Source organism: Schistocerca nitens, chromosome 1 (genome assembly GCF_023898315.1).
Source record: "Schistocerca nitens isolate TAMUIC-IGC-003100 chromosome 1, iqSchNite1.1, whole genome shotgun sequence".
Lineage (NCBI taxonomy): Eukaryota > Metazoa > Arthropoda > Insecta > Orthoptera > Acrididae > Schistocerca > Schistocerca nitens.
The window spans coordinates 923,411,464-923,434,815 of NC_064614.1; the positions used below are offsets into that span (position 1 = coordinate 923,411,464).

Genomic DNA, 23,352 nt, shown 5'->3' on the forward strand with positions numbered 1-23,352 from the left:
ACAACAAACAACATAGACTCAGAATCACTTGTAAATGGCTGCAGAGCTGAAACTACAATAGTGCCCCAAAGGAAATGAAAGTAAAATCAAATTAAGAAAACATTAATCAGTTATATGTGACCGTGATTCCCAAAAATAAGAAAATCATCAACAATGTAAAGATTCAGTATCTGTCATTTTCAAAGAGAGGCTGCTAGGGTAATATGGTTTTGACAGAGACGGTTTGCAGATTTTGGGTAAATGAGGAAAGAACCACTACTATTAGCCCTGTGGAATTAAGGGGAAATGGCTATAGGGAAGTTTTAAGTAAATGAAACACAGAGGATGATGAATTTTGGAATTTTCGTACGAAGAGACACTCTCAATTCTTGATCTTTCGAAATGGATGAGGCATACCAGGTTAGCAAGAACTTCGATTAGGTTTTGCTTTAAGTAGTCATGTTACTGTTAAATAATGTGGAGAGATAATACTGAAGAACAATGGGCAAAATGAATGTACGAGAGAAATCAAAATGAGAAGTATGTATGAGATCACTGGTTTACAGGCATCTATATCAATTTAGAGAGGAAGGTTTCTACGAAGTGACACTCAAAGAAGGCTAATAGTAAAGTCTCTTTCTTAAGTAAAGACCCGCAAATTGGGTTCTTGCTCACTCACTGTTGAGGGTCCCACTCTCAAGCATGATGAGCTCGAGTGCGAATGCTTGACAAGATCTCAATGTTGTTGAACAGGGAACTATGGGAAGTGTTGAGGTCACCTGCTCTGGCTGACTCATCATCCTGCCGTCGCGACTGTAGTGACTCGCCATCTGTAGCCTGCTTTTGTTTCTAATTGATGGACCTTTTCTTACATCAACACAGTTTTGCTGTACGCATATAGTCCTGAATTACAGCACCTACTGGAGACAACATTGTAATCCATACCTATATAACAGACAATGAAAATGGGTCAAAGTTGCACTACACTTTTGTAGGATAATACTGTATTTTGGTGATGTTTACCCATCAAAATTGCGCACAAACTCTTACAAGCTCCTGACATCAAGAGTGAAAATGTAAATGGGTAGAGACCTCTTGCACACATTTCTACACACTTTTCAGCTATAGCTTCTTTCACTGAAGCTGATGATGCTTCACAACCGACACTATGACATGTTCTGCAGGCTACCTTCAGATAGACTGCAGTGAAACTGAAAAACAGGAACACAGGGCATGTACCACAGTACACATAACTGACATGACTTCTATCATGATCAAGCAGCAAAAATCTTCCCCAAACACTGTTACAATCACAATCTTTCAAACTCAAGACATATTCTTTGCAATCCAACTTTGCTCACAAATTTTCTCTAGGCTTCACACATGGCTCTGATGAGGGTGGCTGAGGGGCAACCGTTTAGTTGGACCACCTGACTTTTCAAGCATAGTGTGTTTAAGTGTCGTTTTCCATTACTCCCCATGTCCAAAGCAGTTGAACTGACATCTGCCACACTTTTGAGGAACTACCAGTGTTGAGAATTTCAAATGAACACAAACACCACATGCACACTTTTTTCTGAACGAACAAGCCTCCCGAGCACTGGGAGGTTGAAAGGGATGTCTAAGAACAGGTACAAACTAATGAGCAGGAGACTGAGGTATGTGGAGTAATTGAAGAGATGAGCTCAGAAATGAGGTAGTTATATAGTGGGGCAAATATCTGCAGGGACATATTTGTAAGCAGCAGCTCAGGAAGAGCAAGTTTTAAAGAAGTGAGACTTTGAGAAAAGATTGATTTAAAAACATGATGATTTAGGTTAGGTCCTTTTTGAGTAAGCTCTGGTGTGAGTTGTATAAGAATTCTGAAGTCAGGAGACAGCAAACAAAGAAAAAAAGAAGCTCTTATTTCTGGAGTGTACTCAATTTCTAAAGTTATTCTTTAATAGTGCACTTGAAAGTAAAAATGTAAATTAATGCTGAGGTGTAGAAAAAACTATCCCATAATATTCATATACAACATTACTGCTTGGCACAGTCACATCGATTAAATATTTAGGTGTAACACTGCCAAGTGATGCGACATGTGATGAGCATGAAAGAGCAGTTGTAGTAAAGGCAAGTGGGTTGTCTTCAGTTAATTGGGAGAATTTAAGTGAAGTTGGCTCATCCACATAGAAGATCCCATATAGAAATTTGTGCAAACCATTTTTGAGTATTGCTGTCGTGTTTGGGATCCCCATCACGTCAGATTAAAGTAAGACATTGAAGCAATTCAGAAGTGGGCTGCTAGATTCGTTACCAGTAGGTATAATGTACATGATGTTCTTTTTGTGGAACACTACTGAGAAAATTTTGAGAACTGGTATTTGAAACTGACTGCGAAATGATTCCGTTGCGGCCAATGCCATTTTGCTAAGGACCATGAGAGTAAGATAAATTAGAGCTTGTATGGAGGCATGTAGACAACTGCTTTTCCCCCATTCTATTTGCGAGTAGAAAAGAAAAGGAAATGACAGGGTACGGTACAAGATACCCTCCACCACATACCATATGGCAGCTTGTGGGGTATGTGTGTATGTAGATGTTGCTTTTAATCAGAACAATATAATAGTAAAAATGGAATACATAAATCAAAAAGCTGACAATTACAACAATGGGCATTTTAGAATGAATACACAAACGGGATAAAATCCTACTATCGAATACAGTGATGTATGCAATTGCCACAGAAATTTACTAGGAAATGAATATTGGATATACAGGCAAATTGGGTTAAAAGAGAAGGCATCTGTTATGATAAGCTCAAAGGGAACTTTCAGTTGTGATAATAGTACTCAGTAGGTAATGACGTTGGACACCAACAGCAATACGTGTTGTTTGTATTTAATGCTAGTCTCCGCATAGCACAACTGAAATACAAAATCAAACAATGGAAGAACTTTGTGACAGTCTTTTTGTGTGCCTTTCTGTGACTCAGCATCCCCGCTATATGCTGAGTGGCAACTATCCTTTTCATCATATTGCTGCAACTGAAATACGATCTACTGTGGAACTGAAACGTGTGTAGCATTTATTTACAACGGTTATTCAATGTGGACTGTAACTTACAGAATATACATGAACTGTTCTGCCAGTACCAACAATGTTTTGAAACAAACAACACCTGAAGTTCATTTGCTCTCAACAGCCACACTTTTACTTTGTTAACGACCCCTAGCACCTCTCACTGCTCAGTGGTACTCACCTGACACATGGAATGCATAGCATTAACAAAATTTAAGAAACATAACAATCATACAAAACTTAACATTTTTTTATTTCCAGAGGACACTTATCATAACTACTATGATTACTTAATTTAACAAAAAGTAGCAGATATCATCAAATTCTGCTGCTGAAGAGATCACTAAATGAAACCAAAGTAAATTTCAGATAGTCGACAATCACAAAATACATTGTAACTGCCATTATACATATACCAACCTGAAAATGAGGGCTGGAAACACATCTTGCAATTTGTCTAAAAAGTGGCTCCTGTATTTTCGCAAATTGTGTTGGTTCAATAACATCTAAAATTTCTTCAATTTCTCCAAGAAACATTACCTGTAAGGAACAAAAATTTAGTAAGTACAAAAAAATGATATCTTATTTTACTAATTTACATAAATTTCATGAGCAAGTGATCAAATTTATTGAAAGTTTCAGATATTGTTTAACATGAAGGATATTTATGTATTAAATTAATTCAAATTTCTCAATAATTATGATTAATCTGATAAGAAGAGTCTTTGACAGAAGACTTCTTTATAACCCACAATAAATGCAAGATACTAAGAATAGTGGGAATTAGTGAAGTTCGGTGGCAGGAGGAACAAGAATTCTGATCAGGTAACTACAGGGTTAGAAACACAAAATCAAATAGGGATAATGCAGGAGTAGGTTTAATAATGAATAGGAAAATAGAAATGCAGATAAGCTACAACAAACAAACGCATTATTGTGGCCAAGATAGATACGAAGCCCACGCCTACTACAGTAGTACAAGTTTATATGCCAACGAAGTCTGCAGATGATGAAGAGATTTATGAAATGTATGATGAGATAAAAGAAATTATTCAGATAGCGAAGGGGGACGACAATTTAATTGTCATGGGTGACTGGAACTCGATAGTAGGAAAAGGGAGAGAAGGAAACGTAGTAGGTGAATATGGAATGGGATTAAGGAATGAAAGAGGAAGCTGCCTGGTAGAATCATAGCTAACACTTGGTTCAAGAATCATAAAAGAAGGTTGTATACATGGAAGTAGCCTGCAGATACTGGAAGGTCTCAGATAGATTATATAATGGTGAGACAAAGATTCAGAAACCAGGTTTTAAACTGTAAGACATTTCCAGGGGCAGATGTGGACTCTGACCACAATCTATGGTTATCAACTGTAAATTAAAACTCAAGAAACTGCAAAAAGGTGGGAATTTGAGGATATGGGACATGGATAACCTGAAAGAACCATAGGTTGCAGAGAGCTTCAGGGAGAGCATTAGGGAACGATTGACAAGAATGGGGGAAAGAAATACAGAAGAAGAAGAGTGGGTAGCTTTGAGAGATGAAATAGTGAAGGTAGCAGAGGATCAAGTAGGTAAAAAGACGAGGGCTAGTAGAAATCCTTGGGTAACAGAAGAGATATTGAATTTAATTGATGAAAGGCGAAAATATAAAAACGAAGTAAATGAAGCAGGCAAAACGGAAGACAAACGTCTCAAAAATGAGATCGACAGGAAGTGCAAAATGGCTAAGCAGGGATGGCTAGAGGACAAATGTAAGGATGTAGAGGCATATATCACTAAGGATAAGATAGGTACTGCCTACAGGAAAATTAAACAGACCTTTGGAGAAAAGAAAACCACGTGCATGAATATCAAAAGCTCAGATGGAAACCCAGTTCTAAACAAAGAAGAGAAACCAGAAAGGTGGACGGAGTATATAGAGGGTCTATACAAGGGTGATGTTCTTGAGGACATTATTATAGAAATGGAAGAGGATGTATATGAAGATGAAATAGGAGATATGATACTGCGTGAAGAGTTTGACAGAGCACTGAAAGACCTAAGTTGAAACAAGGCCCCGGGAGTAGACAACATTCCATCCGAACTACTGACAGCCTTGTGAGAGCCAGGCCTAACAAAGCTCTACCATCTAGTGAGCAAGATGTATGAGACAGACGAAATACCCTCAGACTTCAAGAAGAATATAATAATTCCAATCCCAAAGAAAGCAGGTGTTGACAAATGTGAAAATTACCGCACTATCAGTTTAATAAGCCATGGCTGCAAAGTACTAACACGAATTCTTTACAAACGAATGGAAAAACTGGTAGAGGCCAACCTAAGGGAAGATCAGTTTGGCTTCCGTAGAAATGTTGGAACACGTGAAGCAATACTGACCCTACGACTTATCTTAGAAAATAGATTAAGGAAAGGCAAACCTACGTTTCTAGCATTTGTAGACTTAGAGAAAGCAGCTTTTGACAATGTTGACTGGAATATTCTCTTTCAAATTCTGAAAGTGGCAGGTGTTAAATACAGGGAGCGAAAGGCTATTTACAATTTGTACAGAAACCAGATGGCAGTTATAAGAGTCAAGGGACATGAAAGGGAAGCAGTGGTTGAGAAGGGAGTGAGACAGGGTTGTAGCCGATCCCCAATGTTATTCAATCTGTATATTGAGCAAGCAGTAAAGGAAACAAAAGAAAAGTTTGGAGCAGGAATTAAAATCCATGGAGAAGAAATAAAAACTTTGAGGTTCACCGATTAAATTGAAATTCTGTCACAGACAGCAAAAGACCTAGAAGAGCAGCTGAACAGAATGGACAGTGTCTTGAAAGGAGGATACAAGATGAACATCAACAAAAGCAAAACGAGGATATATATAAGCAGAGCCACGTGTGAAAGCACCCACGTGATCTACCAACTGACCTGCCTACACTGTGACGCATTCTATGTGGAAATGACCAGCAACAAACTGTCCATTCGCATGAATGGACACAGGCAGACAGTGTTTGTTGGTAATGAGGATCACCCTGTGGCTAAACATGCCTTGGTGCACGGCCAGCACATCTTGGCACAGTGTTACACCGTCCGGGTTATCTGGATATTTCCCACTAACACCAACCTATGCGAACTCCGGAGATGGGAACTTGCTCTTCAATATATCCTCTCTTCCCGTTATCCACCAGGCATCAATCTCCGCTAATTTCTAGTTGCCGCCACTCACACCTCACCTGTCATTCAACAACATCTTTGCCTCTGCACTTCTGCCTCGACTGACATCTCTGCCCAAACTCTTTGTCTTTAAATATGTCTGCTTGTGTATATATATATATATATATATATATATATATATATATATATATATATATATATATATATATATATATATGTGTGTGTGTGTGTGTGTGTGTGTGTGTGCGCGCGCGTGTATACCCGTCCTTTTTTCCCCCTAAGGTAAGTCTTTCCGCTCCCGGGATTGGAATGACTCCTTACCCTCTCCCTTAAAACCCACATCCTTTCGTCTTTCCCTCTCCTTCCCTCTTTCCTGATGAGGCAACAGTTTGTTGCGAAAGCTTGAATTTTGTGTGTATGTTTGTGTGTCTGTCGACCTGCCAGCGCTTTCATTTGGTAAGTCACATCATCTTTGTTTTTAGATATATTTTTCCTACGTGGAATGTTTCCCTATATATATATATGGGTTTGAGAGCCCATGTCTGACATCCATTCTGAGCCTCCTATTCAGGGTTCTGTCTAGCAGTATGAACTTTAAGGCCCAGAAAGCTTTCCAAGCTAAGGAAACTGTTTTATTTCTTTTTCCATTTTGTTCTTAAAGGAAAATATTTGGCCTAGGTATATGTTGTTGTTGTTGTTGTGGTCTTCAGTCCTGAGACTGGTTTGATGCAGCTCTCCATGCTACTCTATCCTATGCAAGCTTCTTCATCTCCCAGTACCTACTGTAACCTACATCCTTCTGAATCTGCTTAGTGTATTGATCTCTTGGTCTCCCTCTACGATTTTTACCCTCCATGCTGCCCTCCAATTCTAAATTTGTGATCCCTTGATGCCTCAAAACATGTCCTACCAACCAATCCCTTCTTCTAGTCAAGTTGTGCCACAAACTTTTCTTCTCCCCAATCCTATTCAATACCTCCTCATTAGTTACGTGATCTACCCACCTTATCTTCAGCATTCTTCTGTAGCACCACATTTCAAAAGCTTCTATTCTCTTCTTGTCCAAACTGGTTATCGTCCATGTTTCACTTCCATACATGGCTACACTCCATACAAATACTTTCAGAAACGACTTCCTGACACTTAAATCTATACTCTATGTTAACAAATTTCTCTTCTTTAGAAACGATTTCCTTGCCATTGCCAGTCTACATTTTATATCCTCTCTACTTTGACCATCATCAGTTATTTTGCTCCCTAAATAGCAAAACTCCTTTACTACTTTAAGTGTCTCATTTCCTAATCTAATCCCCTCAGCATCACCCGATTTAATTTGACTACATTCCATTATCCTCGTTTTGCTTTTGTTGATGTTCATCTTATATCCTCCTTTCAAGACACTGTCCATTCCGTTCAACTGCTCTTCCAAGTCCTTTGCTGTCTCTGACAGAATTACAATGTCATCGGCGAACCTCAAAAGTTTTTACTTCTTCTCCATGAATTTTAATACCTACTCCGAATTTTTCTTTTGTTTCCTTTACTGCTTGCTCAATATACAGATTGAATAACATCGGGGAGAGGCTACAACCCTGTCTCACTCCTTTCCCAACCACTGCTTCTCTTTCATGCCCCTCGACTCTTATAACTGCCATCTGGTTTCCGTACAAATTGTAAATAGCCTTTAGCTCCCTGTATTTTACCCCTGCAACCTTCAGAATTTGAAAGAGAGTATTCCAGTTAACGTTGTCAAAAGCTTTCTCTAAGTCTACAAATGCTAGAAACGTAGGTTTGCCTTTTCTTAAACTTTCTTCTAAGATAAGTCTTAAGGTTAGTATTGCCTCACGTGTGCCAACATTTCTAAGGAATCCAAACTGATCTTCCCCGAGGTCCGCTTCTACCAGTTTTTCCATTCGTCTGTAAAGAATTCTCATTAGTATTTTGCAGCTGTGACTTATTAAACTGATAGTTCGATAATTTTCACATCTGTCAACACCTGCTTTCTTTCGGATTGGAATTATTATATTCTTCTTGAAGTCTGTGGGTATTTTGCCTGTCTCATACATCTTGCTCACCAGATGGTAGAGTTTTGTCATGACTGGCTCTCCCAAGGCCATCAGTATTTCTAATGGAATGTTGTCTACTCCCGGGGCCTTGTTTCGACTCAGGTCTTTCAGTGCTCTGTCAAACTCTTCACGCAGTATCTTATCTCCCATTTCATCTTCATCTACATCCTCTTCCATTTCCATAATATTGTCCTCAAGTACATTGCCCTTGTATAAACCCTCTATATACTCCTTCCACCTTTCTGCCTTCCCTTCTTTGCTTAGAACTGGGTTTCCATCTGAGCTCTTGATATTCATACAAGTGGTTCTCTTCTCTCCAAAGGTCTCTTTAATTTTCCTGTAGGCAGTATCTATCTTACCCCTAGTGAGACAAGCCTCTACATCCTTACATTTGTCCTCTAGCCATCCCTGCTTAGCCATTTTGCACTTCCTGTCAATCTCATTTTTGAGACGTTTGTATTCCTTTTTGCCTGCTACATTTACTGCATTTTTATATTTTCTTCTTTCATCAATTAAATTCAATATTTCTTCTGTTACCCAAGGATTTCTACTAGCACTCGTCTTTTTACCTACTTGATCCTCTGCTGCCTTCACTACTTCATCCCTCAGAGCTACCCATTCTTCTTCTACTGTATTTCTTTCCCCCATTCCTGTCAATTGTTCCCTTATGCTCTCCCTGAAACTCTGTACAACCTCTGGTTCTTTCAGTTTATCCAGGTCCCATCTCCTTAAATTCCCACCTTTTTGCAGTTTCTTCAGTTTCAATCTGCAGTTCATAACCAATAGATTGTGGTCAGAATCCACATCTGCCCCTGGAAATGTCTTACAATTTAAAACCTGGTTCCTAAATCTCTGTCTTACCATTATATAATCTATCTGATACCTTTTAGTATCTCCAGGATTCTTCCAGGTATACAACCTTCTTTTATGATTCTTGAACCAAGTGTTAGCTATGATTAAGTTATGCTCTGTGCAAAATTCTGCAAGGCGGCTTCCTCTTTCATTTCTTCCCCCCAATCCATATTCACCTACTATGTTTCCTTCTCTCCCTTTTCCTACTGACGAATTCCAGTCGCCCATGACTATTAAATTTTCATCTCCCTTCACTACCTGAATAATTTCTTTTATCTCGTCATACATTTCTTCAATTTCTTCATCATCTGCAGAGCTAGTTGGCATATAAACTTGTACTACTGTAGTAGGCATGGGCTTTGTGTCTATCTTGGCCACAATAATGCGTTCACTATGCTGTTTGTAGTAGCTAACCCGCACTCCTATTTTTTTATTCATTATTAAACCTACTCCTGCATTACCCATATTTGATTTTGTATTTATAACCCTGTAATCACCTGACCAAAAGTCTTCTTCCTCCTGCCACCGAACTTCACTAATTCCCACTATATCTAACTTTAACCTATCCATTTCCCTTTTTAAATTTTCTAACCTACCTGCCCGATTAAGGGATCTGACATTCCACGCTCCGATCCGTAGAATGCCAGTTTTCTTTCTCCTGATAACGACGTCCTCAGGAGTAGTCCCCGCCCGGAGATCCGAATGGGGGACTATTTTACCTCTGGAATATTTTACCCAAGAGGACGCCATCATCATTTAATCATTCAGTAAAGCTGCATGTCCTCGGGAAAAATTACGGCTGTAGTTTCCCCTTGCTTTCAGCCGTACGAAGTACCAGCACAGCAAGGCCGTTTTGGTTAATGTTACAAGGTCAGATCAGTCAATCATCCAGACTGTTGCCCCTGCAACTACTGAAAAGGCTGCTGCCCCTCTTCAGGAACCACATGTTTGTCTGGCCTCTCAACAGATACCCCTCCGTTGTGGTTGCACCTACGGTACGGCCATCTGTATCGCTGAGGCACGCAAGCCTCCCCACCAACGGCAAGGTCCATGGTTCATGGGGGGCCTATATATATATATATATATATATATATATATATATATATATATATATATATATATATATATATATATATATATATATCTGCTTGTGTCTGTATGTGTGGATGGATATGTGTGTGTGTGTGCGCGCGAGTGTATACCTGTCCTTTTTTCCCCCTAAGGTAAGTCTTTCCGCTCCCGGGATTGGAATGACTCCTTACCCTCTCCCTTAAAACCCACATCCTTTCGTCTTTCCCTCTCCTTCCCTCTTTCCTGATGAGGCAACAGTTTGTTGCGAAAGCTTGAATTTTGTGTGTATATTTGTGTTTGTTTGTGTGTCTATCGACCTGCCAGCGCTTTTGTTTGGTAAGTCTCATCATCTTTCTTTTTATATATCATGATATATACATTAGTTCCATTCCTTTAAGATATATTAGGGTTTATAATGAATTTGTCATTACTTGTGTTTTAGATTTGTTCACTGAGTCTTGCCATCCTGCTTTGTGAGTTAAGCTACTGGAGCATTGACTGCAGTTCCCTTGCAGTTTTGGCGAAGAGGAATGTCTTTAGTGAACCTCAAACTTGTCAAGTCTCTTGCCATTGAGGCATATTCCAACTTTCTTACTCATTTTAGTTTCCTGAATATGTCCTCCAGTATGGATGTAAATAGTTCTGGGAACATGGGATCCCCTCTAGTCAAATTCCCCCTTTCCAAGCAGAAAGGTTGGCCTGTATTACACCCCCCCCCCCCCCCCCGTTTTAACTGTAGTGAAGCTGTGGTGTGTGTGTGTGTGTGTGTGTGTGTGTATGTGTGTGTATTGCTAATAAATTTCAGTTTTCTTTAAAGATAGTTCTGTATACAGTTAATCTAAAACAATTATTAATGCATAATTTAGTGGTGTGCTTTAGCCTATAAGCAGAGACCCTTTTCCCAAACGGTAAGAAATTTTACAGGACTTTTGGTGCATTCAATAGTAAAAGGAAGAGCAAATAAAGAAAACTTAATCATGTATATAAATGAAACTGAAGTACCTCTGGCTCACTGAGTAACGGAACAGCATCAATTTTAGATGTAGATAGTTAGTTGTTAATTTATAATATTATTTATTAATATTTATTTTAAGAGGAATATGGGGAGAGAGACATTATAAAATGATGGTAAAATTGCATTGTGATTAGCAAATAAGAACATTTTATTTCTATGCTATATACAGGACTGAGAAAAACTGTGTCACGAAATTTTAACACTGGATAGTTGATGCCAGTAGGACCAAAATTACTAATGTTGCGTAGGTTGACAACCCACAATTTCTAAACTACAGAAACTTGGCGCCATGTGCTCCGATTGGCCGCGGGATTGTCCTGTTGCTGCATGCTCTGGACAATGCATGACCGCGAATGCTTTGCCTGCCGGAGATCGTGATGTATCCAAGGAAGCCCGCATGCCCTGTGGTAGCGCCCCAGCCTTCCACTCTGGGGGCGAATCCACTGGGGCTCCGACACATCCCTTGTAGTTTTATAAGACGTACTGGGAACAAACCCATCAACAGCTGTTATTTTGCATACAGAAAGTCTTATGCAAACTGTGTCGGCCCTGAAAAGGGCCCTTTTTGTAGCTAGGATATTGTTTACTTGAGGCAGGTGCTCGAACCGGCGACCCTCTGACATGACACAAGTTTGGTAACATCAAACGGTGTATTGCTGAACTCTTTCCAAGATTCCTGGCACTACCCTGATGCAATTGGCGGCATGTTGAATGCAATCCATTAATTCCTCTTCATTTCTAGGTGGTTAATGTCTGAGTTGGTTAATGAGAATCCTGGAGATTCCCCACAGGAAAAAGTCCGGTGGCATGAGGTCTGGTGATGGGGGGGGGGGGGGGGGGGCATGTCCTATGAGCACCTCTGCCAATTACCTGGCCGTCAAAAAGTTCATATAAATATCTGCGCACAGCAAGACTTATGTGTGGGTGCCCAACATGCTGCAACCACATGTTTAGCCGTATGTCCAGGGGAACATCTTGCAGCAGGCCTGGTAGAGTTTCTTGCAAGAAGTGAAGGTAATTTGTGCTGGTAAGTCGAGGAGGTAGACTGAACAGCCCAATTAGATGATCACCAACAATGTCTGCCCAAATGTTAAGTGAAAATTGTTCCTGGCGTCCATGGGCACACGCGACATGAGGATTTCCCCTTGCCCAATAACGAACGTTTTGAGTGTTGTAAAGGCCATACTGATGGATGATGCACTTGTCAATAAACAACACACTGGCAGGGAAGCTGGGATCTCATGCAACAAATCGCAAAAACCACAAGCATTACGTCAGCTAGTCCATAAACAAAACCCATATCTCATTGTTCTTCAAACGAATACTGTACCGCCATGCTTACTGTATGACTAAATTGCAGGTGATGTGTGTGTGCTCCGAAGAGAAGCTTACATGTGAATGCCTCTGATGTGAGGTGGAGACAAACAGCAAGAGCTATTCGACACGTGTGTATCACATTTGGGCAGTGACGGGGCGAGGGATATTCGTATGCGGGAACTGACAACCATAGCGCTGCCCATCAACCAACTAATGGCAACAGGACAATTCCATGGCCAATCGAAGCACATGGCGCCAAGTTTTCGTAGTTTAAAAATGCTGCATTGTTGACCCACACAACATAACTAATTTTGGTTCCTACTGGCATCAGCTATCCAGGGTTAAAATTTCCTGACAATTTTTCTCCACCCTTTATTTAAGAACTTAAAACAATCATATCTGTTAAGTCTGCAGTCTTTCAAAGGATGTTGTAATTTATTATTATGAAAAGTGCACTATTCAGCCAACAAATGAGGAAGTCCTTAAGACTCGATGACCTATAAGGCTTTTCCTTGTTGTACTGTTTCTGTAATGGCTTTTCTATGAGAGCAAATGTGCACTAGGCTGACCCATTGGACAGTTTTCATAAAGGGTTGGCAGGTGGGCCTTGTTTCCATTTCTCGAACACCTTTTATGTGAAACAAGGTGTACTGCTGACAGACTGAAGTGGAGGAGGTGGTTGAATGATGTCACATAATGGTGTGCTCTTCAATATTTTAATATTTTGCATTAACAATGGTGCTATTTGTTGAGCAAGGTGATAATTAGATAAATGTAAAGTGTAGCAGTGCTTGCAAGATATTCCCAGGCAAAAATATCATACTGCAAGATTTACACCATCTTTCATAAAGGATCGTTCCAAATGATAGACATTATGGTGTGTTTGGTCCATCTACATAAATAATACGAGATGTAATGAACCTGTGTCATATTCTCAACTGCACTGCGGACAAGGCAAGCTACTGACAATTGATTTGTTGTTATTCTTGTAAAGGAAATCCAGGTTTGTGATGGAAAGTGCATTTGCATTATTATATTGACATTTAATTCTAACAGGTTTTCCATCCATTTCAAGTATCTATCACTTACTTTCTTAAATACTGTCTTAAAATTATTATTTATTACGTGAAAAATAACTGCATTTAATGCAATGTGTATGTGGTTAATTCAAATAGAAAAATGGAGACACACAACTTTGATGGGTCACATTGAAACAGCATTTGTTTAAAGTTATTTGCTGTGGCTCAGTCTGATTACATGTGGCACTGCTGTGCAGTGGGAAGATGTGTCTCAAATGCAAAAACTGAAAATACCTCATCTGTGGTAGGAGGTACACCTTCATTTCAACCCAATAAACCACAGCCTTGATCTTCTCTGGGAGGGTATCCCCCCAAATGCAAGAATAAATGCATCTGTACTGAAGCAATTATCCTTATGGCCTTTATGAACATGCCGAAAAAAATGAATGTCCCACCATTCCAGATTGGCCTGGAGCTCCTCATCAGTTTGAAGGAGAAGGTCTCCATGAAAAATAACATCAAGAACCATTATTATTCTCTGGTGAGGAGTTATGGACACTGGGATTTGCCAAGGAACTCGACAACATCTTGCTCAGAAAGTTCACTTCATCAAACTGGTCTTCGATAGTTTCTATGAAAAATAATGGTTTGGTGTGTGGTCAAAGAGTCTCTATCAGTCCTCATTCAGAACAGGTACTGGGGAAAGGGTTTCACCCCAAGCCTGTGAGCCTGGTCCTCCACCCGGGGAAGGGAAGGCTGCAATGTTATAAGAATCAGTGTTAAAGGACCAATTACCAACTAGAGAGATGGCTGTTGAACGGCCAATTTTTTGGAGCTTAATGAGTTTCATACGCAAAGCATCCACCTTGAGGCCACCCACTCCTATCAGGAGCTCTATCCGGGGACGCCATCCAGCCACAGCATGGGCTTTCTGGCTCCAGAATAACAAGCAACCACTCCTTGGCATACATGGAGAAGTAGCAGCTGTTATAACAATTGCGATTCCAAGGGGCTCAACTTAATGGGTATATGATGACCCCACCACACAGACATGCTAGTGTGTGAGCAATATAACATGAAAACGACAATGGCATCAACTAAAAGATGCAAGAGATGGTAAGGCCATATGCTGAAAATAATAAGTAAGGTTGGTTGGTTGGTTTGTGGGATTAAAGGGACCAGACTGCGATGGTCATCGGTCCCTTTTTCCAAAAAAAAAAAAAATTAAAACCGCCCAAAGAGAATAAAAAACAAACAGCAAATAAGTAAGGTATTCCTCCCCTGTTGGCTCACACTATGGAGATAACATTTAGAAGGGGAGGTTGTAATAAAACTGATTATAGCGAGATAAATGTGCTACCCAACCTTGGATCATATAAAGCAAACGATACTGTGATGAAGACATAAAAACAAAAAATTCATTACAAAATGTTTAAATGTCAACATTCATAAATACTTAAAGCAGTTACAATGATGAGTATGCCCCAAAGATTATTTTGCATAAATAGATTGGTATACGACATTAATTTCTATGCTACATGTTGATAGAGAAACATTTTTGTTCTTTTGGGAGTTGGTGGTATGAGTCTGAAGTGCAAGGATGGAGAACGTGTTGTGTGTGTTTTACAGATTTGTATTGTGAAGTGAAATGACTGAAAATACATGAGTAATTCTGCAGAAAGTCCACCAGATTTCACATTGTTATTAAAGTAGTAACTCTAGAAAATTATAGAAAGATGAACCACACCACAGAAAGAAAAAGAACAACAAGCCATTAACATACAATGAATATTTTTATTATTAACAGAACTGGTTATTTAACTTTGACTGTCTCTGTCACTTGCTGCAGTTGTCACTATCTCAGTGTGCAGGTACTGTGAAAATGTGACCCACCACCCAAATTACTAGCTTACTAAGTTCAACAAAGGGCAACAACAGGTTAAGGACGGTCAGAAGGTCAAACCCCAAACGGGGACAAAAACTTGTGGAGAAGGGAATGGGGGGGGGGGGGGGGGGGGGGGGGGGGAGACACAAAAGTGTAAGGCATAAGGCATAACTCAACCATGAGAAAAGCTGGGCCAACTTAAGAAAGGACACCAACTGAGGTGTAGGAGGGGGCAGAGGTGAAGGCAGGGCACAGGGAAGAGAACACAGCCCGGGAAGGAAGAAATGACCACAATAGCTCACAGTCCCTTGTGTGATACACACTAACTATGAAAGAACCGTGAGCTCCCTGGGGTGTCCTTTCAAAGTTATAACACAGATTTTCGATTACGGTATTTGCTACCTTTTGACACACACAGTATTTCACATGACCAGAAAATTCTGTGATGAATCTCATCTTCCTACAAAATGTTGAAGTCAGTTGCAGTTCTTCTTTAACTATTTTTTCTTGGAAACAGTTCCATTTCTGGTGCCTCAGCACATGTCCCCTATACTGTTCAAAGTAAAGCTACATGTGTTTTTGCTAATGTACTGTAAACAAGAATTAATTTCTTCTATAATTCTGTCACAGTAAATCCGACACATATAATGCATCTCCATACTGGAACAGCTGTACTGACTAAAAAACAAGAACAAAAGTATTTGGAAAGTAACTACTGCAACAATGACATTGTGGAAAAGTGTACATTTTCACTCCTAAGGTGTGCTAAAGGTCTTTCATTGGCAATTACAAAAATACGGCACACACGGGAAATGACCATTGTTCCCCTCCATGGCACCACTTTCACTTATCGCTAGTACAGTAGTGTCCACTATACTGTGAGTTTATCAGAATAGAAAGGTAACTACAGCTGTTCACTGGTTGTTTTACTGTAAAATAAAAATGGTCGCTAGTACAGTAGTGTCCACTATAATGCAAGTTTATCAGAATAGAAAGCTAACTACAGGTGTTCACTGGTTGTTTTATTGTAAAATAAAAATGGATATAAATGAGACTGATTTACACAGAAATAAGGATGGAACATAATACAACTGTATGCTAGTTTAGATAAAATTTAATGTTAATATATTAATTAATGGAGTATTTGGAGGTAACTATTTTTATACACTTCTATTTGGAAATTGATGTGAATTTTAGACTTGAGAAACTATATTTTATTGGATGATTCTAGCCACTATTTAAAATTACTAAAACTGCTGTCCTGAAACACAACGGTTAAGATTGTGTGTCGTATCCCCCTTTGCCCCTGACCCTGTTATGTCTCCCCAGGTATCAAGTCACAGTTCTCTACTAGTCTGCAGATGACTACAGACTTCATCCACAAAACCTTTCTAGTATCGGATAGACCATCAAAACAGAGCACCTCGTATTCCTGCTGATAGTAAGGCGAGTACACCGTTCGTTTGTCATACTTCTACAAGCTTTCAACAGGAGTGACTTATTTGCAGATACCTGTGTAATTACTACATTATTTTTGTAATTTCTTGTGCGTTCGAGTGCTTACTAGGCACAACCTTTTATTTTAATAACAGTGTATCATACAAGTACCACCATTGGTATCGACCTCTATATCAACCCTCGTATCGTATAGGCTTTTGTTCGTTTTGTTTAGTGTAGCTCAGTGTCGGATAGACTGTCAGTGAGAGAGCACTTCGAATTCCTGCTGCTAATAAGGTGAGTACACCGTTCGTTTGTTACGTATTTTTATGAGCTTCAAACAGTAGCGACTGCAGTAATGGATAGGACCTGTGATTGCTGTCTACAGATGCGAGCCAAGTTGGCGACCCTTCACACGTAGCTCCAGGCTGCATTGGCTTCCACCACACAGCTTGAGGCTGCTGCCAAGGGGCATCACTGTGGGGGGTCAGAAGCGGGGATGTGAGGGGCGTCGAGCACATCCTACATATCCCCCAATCGGTCCACTGCTGTGATCGCCGCAAGTACTGTTTGCACTGAGGTTGACCCCTCACCCATGGTTGAGTGGGAGACCATTCCAAAGTATGGCAGGCAGTGAAAAACTTTCCGAGGGGCTGATCATAGAGCCTATCCGGTTCGTTTGACGAACAGGTTTCATGTGTTATCTGTGGCTGACGATGTCTCTAAGCCATATGCAGTTGTCCACCCTGTTCCACAAGAAGCTTCTCAGCCCGCAAGGTCTGGGCATTCACAGAGGGTGGGTTTGCTAGTAATTGGGAGCTCCAACGTTAGGCACGTAATGGGGCCCCTTAGGAACATGGCTGCCAAGGAGGGGAAGGTAGCCTGACTGTGGTCCTCTGGTGCAGAGCCGAGTGGAGGGTCTGAATCAAATGCTCAGGCGGTTCTGTAACTGTGTAGGCTGCAGATTCCTTGACTTTCGCCAGCGGGTGGTGGGTTTCCGGGTTCCACTTAATAGGTAAGGAGTCCAATACACACAGGAGGCAAATAATTGGTATGGTAATTGTAAATTGTTGTAGCTGTGTTGGGAAAGAAACAGAGCTTCCAGCCCTAATAGAAAGCACTGAAGCTCAAATAGTTATAGGTACAGAAAGCTGGCTAAAGCCGGAAATAAGTTCAGCCGAAATTTTTTTCAAATGATCTAGCAGTATTCAGAAAGTATAGATTAAATACAGTTGGTGGTTGAGTATTTATTGCTGTCAGAAGTAGTTTGCCTTGTGGTGAAATTGAAGTAGATAGTTCCTGTGAAATAGTGCGGGTAGAGGTTATACCTGACAATCAAACTAAACCATTAATTGGATTGTTTTACCAACTCCCCGACTCAAAAAATGTAGTTGCTGAACAGTTCAAAGAAAACTTGAGTCTCATTTCAAATAGGTACCCCACTCGGTGGCGACTTCAATCTACCCTCGATATGCTGGAAAAATTGTACATTTAAAGCCAGCGGCAGGCATACAACGTCATCAGAAATTTTACTGAATGCTTTCTCAGAAAATTATTTTGATAATTACTTCATGAGCCCACTCGAAGCGTAAATGGTTGCGAAAGCATACTTGACCTCTTAGCAACAAATAAATAATCCTGGACAAATGGTGAGTATCAGGAGAAACACAGGGATTAGTGACCACAACACAGTTGCTGCTAGGCTGAATACCGTAACACCTACAACCATCAAAAAGAAATGCAAAGTATACCTATTTAAACAAGCTGATAAAATGCCCTTAATGACTTTTTAAGAGAGAGTCTTCACTCCTCCTTATCTGATCATGTAAGTAAAGAAAAGTTGTGGAATTGTTTCAAAGAGATAGTATCGACAGCAATTGAGATATACATACCACAACATAACTTAATAAATGATGATACTGATCCCCCATGGAACACAAAGCGGGTCAGATTGCTGTTGAAAAAAAAAGGGGGGGGGGGCATGCTGAATTTAAAAGCACACAAAATCCCCACAACTGGCACAGTTCTGCAGAAGTTTGAAATATAGCGCACACTTCAATGCGAGATGATTTTAATAATTTCCACAGCGAAATACTGTCTCAAAATCTGGCAGAAAACCCATAGAGATTTTGGTAAAATGTAAAGCACACCAAAGGCAAGACAAAAACAATACCATACTGTGCAATAACAATAGTGAAGTCACTGATGACAGTGCCACTAAAGAAAAGTTATTAAACATGGTTTTCCGAAACTCCTTCACCAAAGAAGACGAAGTAAATATTCCTGAATTCCAATCAAGAACAACTGCCAAGATGAGAAACGTAGAACTATATATACTCAGTGTAGCAAAGCAACTTAAATCACTTAATAAAGGCAAAGCCTCCAATCCAGACTGTATATCTGTCAGGTTTCTCTCAGAGTATGCCGATACCATAGCTCCAAATTAAACAGTTATATACAACCGCTCGCTCACAGAAAGATCCGTACCTAAAGACTGGAAAATTGCTCAAGTCACGCCAATACCCAAAAAGGGAAGTAGGAGTAATCTGCTAAGTTACAGGCCCTTATCACTAATGTCTATTTGCAGAAGGGTTTTGGAACATATACTGTATTCCAACATTATGAAGTAGCTTGAAGAACATCGTTTATTGACACATAGTCAGTGCGAATTCAGGAAATATCGTTCTTGTGAAACACAACTAGCTCTTTATACTCCTGAAGTAATGAGTGCTATCGACAAGAGGTGTCAAATTGATTCCATATTTTTAAATTTCCAGAAGGCTTTCGACGCTGTTCCTCACGTGTCTTCTAATCAAATTGCGTGCCTATGGAATATCGCCTCAGTTGTGCAACTGTATTTGTGATTTCCTGTTACAAAGGTCACAGTATAGTAATAGATGTAAAGTCATCAAGTAAAACAGAGGTAATATACAGTGATCCCCAAGGAAATGTTATAGGCCCTCTCTTGTTCCTGATCTATATTAACTACATAGGAGACAATTTGAGTAGCCCTCAGACTGGTTGCGGATGATGCTGTCATTTACTGTCTTGTGAAGTCATCAGATGACCAAAACGAATCGCAAAATGATTTAGATAAGAAATGTGTATGGTGCAAAAAGTGGCAAGTGACCCTGAAGAAAGAAAAGTGTGAATTTATTCACATGAGTACTAAAAGAAATTGGCTAAATTTCGACTATGCAAAAAGTCACACAAATCTGAAGGCTGAAAATTCAACTAAATACTTAGGGATGACAGTTACAAATAACCTAAATTGGAACTATCACAAAGATAATGTTGTGGGTAGAGCAAATCACAGACTGATTCACTGGCAGAATGCTTAGAAGGTGCAACAGGTCTACTAAAGAGACTGCTTACACCACACTTGTCCACCCTATTCTGGAGTACTGCTTTGTGGTGTGGGATCCGCATCAGGTGGGACTGACAGATGGCATCAAAAAAGTACAAAGAAGGGCAGCTCATTCTGTATTATTGTGAAACAAAGGAGATAGTGCCACAGACATGATACGTGAATTGGAGTGGCAATCATTAAAACAAAGGCATTTTTTGTTGCGATGGGATCTTCCCATGAAATTTCAATCACCAGTTTTCTCCTCTCATTGCGAAAACATTCTGATGGCAGCCACCTACAGAGGGAGAAATGATCACCATGATAAAATAAGAGGAATCAGGGCTCACACAGATAAAGTTAAGTGCTTGTTTTTCCCATGCGCCGTTCAAGAGTGGAACGGTAGAGAGACAGCTTGAAGGTGGTTCACTGAACCCTCTGCCAGGGACTTTATTGTGAGTTGCAGAGTATCACGTAGATGTAGAATTTACAGTTCAGCAACAACAACAGCCAGTGCGTAACATCACTGGTGGTAGTTTTCTTGCTGTATGGTACACACACAATGGATATTAGAAAAGTAAAAAGAGAGAGAGAGAGAGAGAGAGAGAGAGAGAGAGAGAGAGAGAGAGAGAGAGAGCGCAGAGCAAAATATCAGGAATACCTCAACTTTAAAAACTGAAGTGGTGTAGAAGGTAAAGTAGTGGCAATTAAATTAATGATTCTAATGAAGTAGTAGTATAGAACTACACTACAACGGAGGAGTGTTTCCAACAGTTAGGAAATTCAAAGTGAATTTTCATCATAAAATTGAAGCCTTCGATCATCCATTTTACACTTCATGAAAACTGTGGATTTAATATTCAGAATGTGTAATGAACAAAAAGTCTAATATGGGAGAATAGGATATAGCTTTCTCGACTCCAAGATTTTAGTTATAATGTATATATTGTGTTACACAGAACATAAGCAAGTAATTTCGCAATATGAAACTGAGGTTTTGCAAAAATTACAGGAAGAAATACATCTGGGAGAACTCAAAGGGAAATGGTAGCCTGAAAGTTGATGTGTTCGGCTCATTGTGGCTAATAACTAAGGAACATTTTGTCTTGGTATTGGAACAGATTGCATAAATACCAAGCAACAAACACTTATTTTACAACTTTTGATTCAATTACCGTTCAGAAATGAACACTGCCATCTTTAAGAATTGGTTTATCTTCAGTTCACACATTGTAAGATGGCTACATTATTGCATTTGATAATATCAACTACCATTCCACAAGAGCTGTTGAGCAACCATTGTCCTACTAGCATACAGTGGGCATCGCACACTTACTACATAAGAGGCCATGTGTTTACATAAGAGGCCATGTGTTTTGTGACTTCTGAAAAGCATTTGACTGATTGCCATAGTAATGCTTATTAACCGAAGTATGATCATATAGAGAGTGTCTAATGAAATTATTGACTTAACTAAGGATTTCCTGGTAGGGAGAATACTGCCCATTATGTTGGGGTAGTAGTCACTTCAAGTGTGCACTAGAAAAAGTGCTGGAGCCCCTGCTGTGTTCCGGTTGCATACTAATGACCCGACACACAATTCTAACTCTCTCATCATCATCATCATCATCATCATCGCGAATCCAGTATCCAGTTAATTATTGGTAAGATTTGAAACTGGTGCAAAGAATGGCAACTTGCTTTAAATTATCAAAATGCAAAAATGCGCACTTCAACTTCCAAGATGCAATAATGTAATATCTTATGGCTACAATATCAATGAGTCACAAATGGAATTAGCCAACTATTACTAATATCTAGGCAAAAAATCTGTGGAGCTATGAAGTGGAAAAATCATACAGGCTCAGCATTGCAGGTGGCAGACTTCAGTTCACTAGAAGGACACCAACAAAATGCAACAAGTCTAAAAAGAACAATGCTTCCAAAACATTGGAATATTGATGAAGGGTATGAGATGCATACCAAATAAAACCAACACACAATATTTAAGTGCAGCACAAATGCTCAAAAATTTGTGTGACTCTCGGAAATGTTGTAATTGAGTTTTCTGATTCTCATGACTTTTGGAATCCAATGAGCATGGAACACGTGGTATCGCAATTGTTCAGTCACAATAAAATGCAAACCACTCTTAGCAATCTGCAGCATGTTGTCCAACAGTTGAGATATTGTGAAATGCCCATTTTCATTAACTTTTTCTATTCAAGTTCATTGCTGACTGCAGATGGACAGTCAGCCATTTCTGCCATCATCTTGAACATTTGTCCTTCCACTCTTTAACAAATAACATCACTGATGCACAATACCTTCATTCATGACATTCAGTCCACACACAGCAGAAATTTTGTAATTAATTTTTTTTTTTGGTCACTGTATCCTGCAGAACAGATTTTACATTTAGTGTAATATTTAATCGCAATACTCACTTTGTCTTGAATGGCTTCTGAACATGACTAATATAGCTTTCTTCAAAGCAGCTTACACAACAATTACACTAAACTACAGGCATTAACTGAATTTTGAGGTAACAATTACCAGTGTTTAACATACTTCAAAACCTGCTGATGAGTATTTTATTTAAGTTATAAACTAGCATATTCATAGTGCTTATTCCAGTCTTAATTAGAAAGAAAGTAAAATACCACAAAAAACTTTAAATTTTTTGATAATTCAAAAACGCACACTCGGACGCACCTATTAGTATTGACTACTGAGAAAGTTAAGGACTACAACAGAAATTTTTCATGGTCTTTGTTTGACAAACCACTTAACAACAATATTCAGAAATTAACAACTATGCAATCACTGACCTCTTTCTGACTGCAGGTTTTAGGCCAGAACTTCAGTAACCCCTTCACCACAGGTTCTGTAAGGGTAGCATCTTTTTCCAGGAATTGCACAACACAATAAGCCAACTGCGCGTGGTAGAGAGAGAGACATTTTACTTTATGAAGTGGTAGTAGCACTTTAACAAGGAACTGCTTGTGCTCATTCTTCAGTGGCAGTGCAAATCCATTGATGATACTGCAAAAAATGTGAAATAACAAGAGATTATATGTTTTAATAGTCAATAGGATCACAAATTTGTACTACTATCATTTTCTTACACAGAAAACATTTTTCAGAAC

General features: G+C 39.5%; 1 protein-coding gene across 2 annotated transcripts in view; it reads right to left on the bottom strand.

Moving 5' to 3' along the window:
* Nucleotides 1-23,352, bottom strand: part of LOC126192803 (serine/threonine-protein phosphatase 2A 56 kDa regulatory subunit epsilon isoform) — a 301,524-nt gene that overhangs the window by 41,465 nt on the left and 236,707 nt on the right. For both annotated transcript variants that reach the window (XM_049932632.1, XM_049932633.1), the window contains exons 7-8: nucleotides 23,035-23,248; nucleotides 3,463-3,582 (exon numbers count right to left, since the gene is read on the bottom strand). In XM_049932632.1, the coding sequence (XP_049788589.1) occupies nucleotides 3,463-3,582; nucleotides 23,035-23,248 (334 nt within the window). The remainder of the gene's footprint in view (nucleotides 1-3,462; nucleotides 3,583-23,034; nucleotides 23,249-23,352) is intronic.